Source organism: Chiroxiphia lanceolata, chromosome W, assembly GCF_009829145.1.
Source record: "Chiroxiphia lanceolata isolate bChiLan1 chromosome W, bChiLan1.pri, whole genome shotgun sequence".
Classification (NCBI taxonomy): Eukaryota; Metazoa; Chordata; class Aves; order Passeriformes; family Pipridae; genus Chiroxiphia; species Chiroxiphia lanceolata.
In genome coordinates, this window is record NC_045670.1 from 10,916,328 (window position 1) to 10,923,065 (window position 6,738).

Sequence of the window (6,738 nt, forward strand, 5' to 3'; positions counted from 1 at the left end):
TTTGCTTTTGTTTCTAATTGTTTCAGTAAGTGCCCTTCTGCCCTTACAGTATTAGAACATACACCACATAAAGTCACACACAGTTTCACTGGGACCAATCAACAAAAGCAATGCAAAACCAGAATAAAATGAAGAACATGTATGTGTGGAGTGTGAATGGTGGCCGCCAGCATGAATGAAAAAATGTGTGTGTGTGTGTGAATCCAAGCAACAATACCTCAAATAAAACACACTTATACAACAGTCTGTCAGTAGATTTTGCCTGCACCTTCTATCGACACTAACCCTCAAGATCTCTCCTTAAAAAACAAGAGGGGGGGAGTACAGGTTAACCCTGCAGGAACGCATTGTCAAAGCCTGCTATATATTAAATTTTTAAATCGAATACAAATAATGTAAAACCTCAAGGAAAAGTCCAAATTATAATCAAAAATTTGCAAACAGGTCAGTGGAAAAGACCATTTCCCATCACAACATGAGGAAGAGAGTATGCTTACGTTTCTACAGGTTTTAGTTCAAGATAGATGGGTTAAACCATCATTGCCACAGCTATCCACGTAAAATTGCAACCTTTCTCCTGCTATGGCATTTTGGACCTGCTTGGTTGGAGAGCCAGCTGACAAATGACAGAGGTCAGATCCCTGAAACACGAAGGCACAACACAAGATCCTTCGGTGGAATAAAGGACATTTGGGATGGTTGGGTCCTTTATTTGCCTAATGCAAGGTTTTAACCTTTTTGGGGATCACTTTAAGGGATGAAGGTAAAACAGTCAAATATATGTTGCAGTTAGGATTGGTTTACATGTATATTTTTATATTTTTTATATACTATATTTTTTGAAATGTTTACAATTAAACAAGTGTTCTTAAAACATAAAAAGAGGGGAACTGTGGGAGATAAGCAGGCTGAAGGCCTGGAAAGAACCAGACCTTGCAGAGCACAGAGTAACTCATTACAGGGATGAGTTTGTAGTTCCAAAAAACTGCAGTCTCCCCAGGCAACAGCTAGCAGCCAATGGGATGTTGCAGTTACACCTTTTGCCTTATAAGGAATGTTTTCTGTTTGTGTTTGGTTATAAAAGGGCTGCGACCCTTTGAATAAATGTCTCAGTTCTTCACCCCCTTTGCTGAGTCTATGCCTCTTAACACACTGCATTACAAATACGTGTCTTATTAGACCTACTGACACACTAAGTGGTAGACACCTCCTCTTGCACAGACTTCTTGTTTGCCTAAAATAGATACTAGCCACAGAGGGTACAAACACACACTGTGGTATTTACATAGCAACACTCTTTGTTTTGGTACAGGAAAAAAAACAAATAGCAAACCTCACCTAGTTTCTTCCCAGTATGCTTATTTCTTTAATAATGACCACTGCTATAACCTCATCTTGAATACAACTTTGCTACAAAACCCACAAGTACACATTAAGAAACACACCAAGTGTTTTAGGACATTTGATAGTAAAAAGTCTTTCTGAAGCAAAACATTGATGCACATAGTATTCACTTTGTTCCAGCCCAATCAGAACAGTACTAGTCTAGTGAAGTTAAAATCTGATCCAGAAAGCCAAGAATCCTTTTATTTTTGTAAACATGTGACCCTTCTGCTTGAACACACTGATGGGTAAGGGTGCAAATTGTTTTAAATGAGAAATTCTAAAGCAATGAGCAAAACCTACACATAGAAAGTATTATGCAAGCCACTGTTAAATAGTCACATGTTCAAGTGAAGCAATTAAAGGGTTTTTTAAACTGTTAGTTAATATGGCCGTTAGTCACTTCATCCTTCTAGCAGTTAAAAGCATATTGAGGAAGTTCTGAGAATAGCCCTGGCAAAACCGTACCTGTCAGTCTGATCTCTGACACCATGTACTGTATGATATTCCTGGTCCAAGTTTCTACCATGGGAGTAAGATTTCTCTCCAGCGTAATATGCTGGCCAACTCATAGAAGTGTCCTCCAGTTTGGTAGAAAAATGGAAACGTTTCAGATAAAACAAGTTACTAGTTATAAATGGGGAACAGTTTTGAAACCAAGTAGAACTTAGGTTTTATGGTCCCACAAAACATACATAATTCTCAGAAACTGGAGTTAAAAGTTTTCAAGTTGTATAGTGACAGTGAGAATACAACAGCAATATTAACATGCTGCACTTGGTATAACCCACACTTTTTGTGCAACAGATGAGAGCTGCATTTCTAGATGGTACTAGTTACTGGAACTTAAGCTTGAACTTCCAATTATTCTAATGATGAGAGCATTTGAAGTTACATGCTTAGGCATAGTTATAGGTGTATGCTAAGAATACCTTCCAAAACAGGAAAAGTGTTCCTTCCACTCCATCCATACTTTATGTTCCCATCTTCATTTCCATCTGACCACAGTCCTGAGCAATCTGCTCTAGGTGGCTCTACTCGAGCAGGGGGTTTGGACATGACCATCTCCAGAGGTCCCTTACAACCTCAACCATTCTGTGATTCAACGACAGTCCTCTAACCTCCAATAAGCAGCTCAACAATAAGTACAAAAGATGCATCAACTATGTTGACTGATTTCATCAGCCTGCCAGAGACACTGAGTTGAAGGTAGCTGTTGGACTAGATGCTTTACAGCAAGCCAAAATTCACTTGGTGGAATTATTTCTTAACAACCCTGGAGAAAACTGAAAAAAATTGCCCTGCTGATTTCTTAAGACATAATAAGCCAAGGAAGTTGTTCCACTACTCCTCAGAAACAATACAGTGACAGTGTCACTGCTATCATTAGGAATAGAGGGTACACAAAAGAGTAGACAAGTTAAGCAGCCAGCTTACAGCACCATTTGTTTTGATTTTGTTATTTTGAAGCCAGAAACATGTTCCACCACACCATACTGTTTGGCGAAATATTTAAGACAGGTTGAATTCTAGCTCCAAGCAGTGTCTTTACTAGTCTGGTTTAGGAAGCAGAAGAGAGAAGTAAAAATAGACTCAATAGACAAGCAGTTCAGTGTGTTCATAGATACAAGATAACAACTGCTGAAGAGCTGGTAGCAATCCAATAAATAAATTAATTGTCTTGCAGCAGGAACACTGGGCCACAAAGGAGACCATCTAAAAATTAAGTTTTGATAGGTCATTTTTATTAATCCTTAACCATGTATTTTAGTGAGGCATTTCTTATTCTGTAGTTCAACTTTACACTTGCCAGACTGAATAAAAAGCTCAAAGAAAACTGGAATTCCCCGGGACCCTCTTATCTGAAAGATTATCCAGGAAGATCAAGGCTGAGTTTCTAAAAGCAGAAGTTTCTATAGCATGAAAAATTATGTTAGCAATTTCACATGAACCTCTCAGTACTGCATTGAATGATTACTGATTTGAAGAAGATACATTACATACAACTAACTGAACTTTAATGTTCCACAGAAACATTATTCCTTAAGAGATAAGCAAATAATTTTTATCATACCAAACATCTGCATGACACTATGCATCTCAAATGCAGAAGATGATATTCTCTTCTTCACTTGCCTGATGAACCAGATTAGTCCAATTTAGGAAAAAAATTCACTGCTAAGCAAAAAACAAGCATAGTTCTATGATATATTAAAAACTTCACTTTCAATCCAGCTGTTCAAATGACTTCCATAGAAAGGAGCTAGATCTAGTGTCCACTTCAGCAAACATCAAATCAGTATCACAACTGCAGTTCAGCTTTGATTTTGAAGGAGTACGTGGAGGAAGGGGAAGGTATTATTCTGCCATGAAGGAGTAGGAGTCACAGGCTGAATTTCAGCTTAACCAGAGAACAAGCACAGTATCAGCAAGCACCTATGCAAGAAGGAAGCCAAGGCACTTCATTTCTAACAAAAAAACTACTCAGAGGCTAAAGAGATTAGTTTCTATGGACTGTCTAGGCTAGGACATTAGTCAGCAGCAGTAGTAGGATTCATTCTATTGAAGAGACAGGGATGCCGAATTTCACTTACCATGAGACTCAGATCCCAACTTCTTAGAAGCCATTTAGAACCTGAAAAACATTTTAAAACAGCTTTAACAACTTTATATATGTAGCACAGCATAAACCTATGCAGTTCTACACCGTCTTATCTCTAGATTATGGGGCATGTTGCAGACACTTGCTGTTTATCCTGTTCCCAAGATAGATAAGCAAACTTATTTTATAGCTCTGAGAACTGACTAAGCAGACAAATAACTTAGCCCGGGGTCTGACAATCTAAATGGCAAAATGAAGAAGAAAGGAAAAACAGAGCCAAGAAGCAGATCAGGAAGGCAGAGACTTCCAGATCACAGTGCTCAGAGGCATCTCTGTCCCAGCACCATGGAGCACACCCTGCCTCCCCTGGCGTTAAGACTAGCCCTTCCTACTGGAAATACCACACTGATCCTCTCCAGTTTAATCCCTGTTGCTCTAAAAAGAGATCCTATCATACTGGGTATGCAGTCAACCAGTGTGGCACTTGTCTAGACACACTGGGTAATGCACAATACAGGTATACAATAAATGGTACCATTAGGAAGATATTTTTCGATACACACAAGAAAACAATGCTAACAAGAGGTCTCATTCACTGCCCACAGAATTTTACTAACAACTTAAAATTTGGATGCACATCCTACATGGTCAAGATGTTAAACACAGAAGCACCTAGTCAGCTTTTAACACAGAGTCAGTCTGTCCTGAGAAAAAGCTGCTTTTAAGATAGAATTAGCTGCCTAATTAGCTGTTAGCTAAAATCCTCCTCCAGGATGCTCATGATGTGTTCAATAACATAACTGGTTCTTTTGCTAGATTAGAAGTACATCACAAGATCTTTCTTAAGACACTAGAACATAATTCTTCAAATAACTGATTTTTTAAGTCCTCCTTGCGGTATTATATATGACAAAGAATCAGAGTTGCCCTTTGTTTCTGAAGACCTCCAACTCATATACTAAAATGCCCAACAGCCATTCTTCAAAACCATGAAATTATCTGGCACACCCCCACCAGCAGCAGACAGCACTCAAAGCGAACCATGAAGCAGATCTAACATTCACACCCATCATTCCCCAATCTTACTCTTAACCTCAGTTTCCAACTGCACTGGAGACTGAGACACTGCCTGCAAGCATGTACTATGGCTGCCCATCATTCACTACTATTATAGCAGAGCTGAACTTGGGAGAAGGCCTCTACACACTTTCTTTAATTTCTCCTTTCTTTAATTTCTCCAAGTCTGTCTTTCTTCTAGTTACTACCTCAGACTGAAAAGCAAGTGCTCATTTTCTAAAGGATTTTAAAACTTCTGATGAGAGTAAGTAAACTCCTCACTTTGGCAACTCAACTGACAAGGAAGTTTTTTCAATGCGGTACCAGTTATCTACAGGCAATAGAGTTTATGCTGTCTACCTCATTTACCAGAAGTAGCTTACTCCAGACTGTACCTACATAAAGGACATTGAAAATTCAGAGATCAGTTTTAGAATAATAATTTATACCTGTTATTGTTTACCTTGGCTGAACGTCAGGTATTCACTGGGCCTGCGATCAACCTCCCTCCGGAGGGAAAGGGGAGGAGGAAAGGGGGAGAAGAAAGGAAAAAAACCTACTAAACCGAAACTGCCAAGAAAAGCAGCTTTATATGTACACAGAGAGGAAAAAAAAATATAAACACTACACACAGAGAGAAAAACTAACAACAAAGACTGCTCCCCACAACGAACGCTCTTCTCCCCCGAAGAAGCAGCCCGTCCGCCACCACACAGCTACCCGGAAGAGAAGGACCTTACTTCCTTCCCGTCTTTTATATCTGGGCTGTTGTAACAGAGTATGGAATATCTTATTGGTAAAATATACATCAGGTGATCTATCCCAGTTCCATTTCCCTCTCAGAGAGGGTAACAAACCCATTACAATACCCCATCTCCAGCAGGCCATTGCAAGGACATTGTCCTGGTTAGAACAGCTGGGACCGATTTATCACTGAATGGGTATAGCCCAAACTGTGTATTCTATAGCCCTCCATGCCATTTCCCAGAAACTGTTGTCAGTAGAGGCCTGCGAGGTGTGTGGGGGGGAATGTTCCTGAGCACCCTCATACCCTTTTATGGAATGAGCACCCTCATACCCATTTATGGAATTCCCCGCTCTAAGGGGAGGACTGAACATTCCTGCCTGAACTGGAGAGTATATAAACCTGGAGTTTCGGAACCTTTTTACCACTCGTGGGATCCAGAGGAGGACTACAGCTCATCGCTCTCGACCAGACTGCAGCTCATCGCCCTCAACCAGACTGCAGCTCACCACCACCCTCGGTTGGACTACAATCACCACTTTTTGGCTGGACTGTAGCAGCTCTCCCACCAGCAGGTTTTTCCCCTCTCCCTTTGCTTTGGACTCAAGGGGGGGGGGCCCAGGTAGCACCGCTTTGTTTGTGCCCCGGGGTGCTGGGTTGTACATTTGGGCTTTGTGGGTTAGTGCCTGTTGCTTGTCTGTGTGGTCGTACTTATTGTATTATTTTATTAAATTGTTATTCTGACTTGTAATCTCTCTTTGAGTTGGCTTGGTTTCCTCTGCTGGTTAACTTTCAAACCAGCACAATTTTGGTGCCCACTCGTGGGGCAGAGAGAAAGAAGTTAGAATCACAATTTCATTTTAAACATTTGTCTATTTGGATATAGAAACTCCCTGATCACCATGTTGTTTGATGCATTCACATGGATGTTGTATCTGAGCATGTTCATATT

At 40.2% G+C, this 6,738-nt stretch overlaps 1 protein-coding gene across 1 annotated transcript in view; it reads right to left on the reverse strand.

Annotated features, from left to right (window-relative positions):
- Nucleotides 1–4,011, reverse strand: part of LOC116780032 (ubiquitin-associated protein 1-like) — a 30,140-nt gene extending 26,129 nt beyond the window's left edge. The window contains exon 1 of the mRNA XM_032674536.1: nt 3,978–4,011. Coding sequence (XP_032530427.1) covers nt 3,978–4,011 — 34 coding nt within the window. The remainder of the gene's footprint in view (nt 1–3,977) is intronic.
- Nucleotides 4,012–6,738: the final 2,727 nt, after the last annotated feature.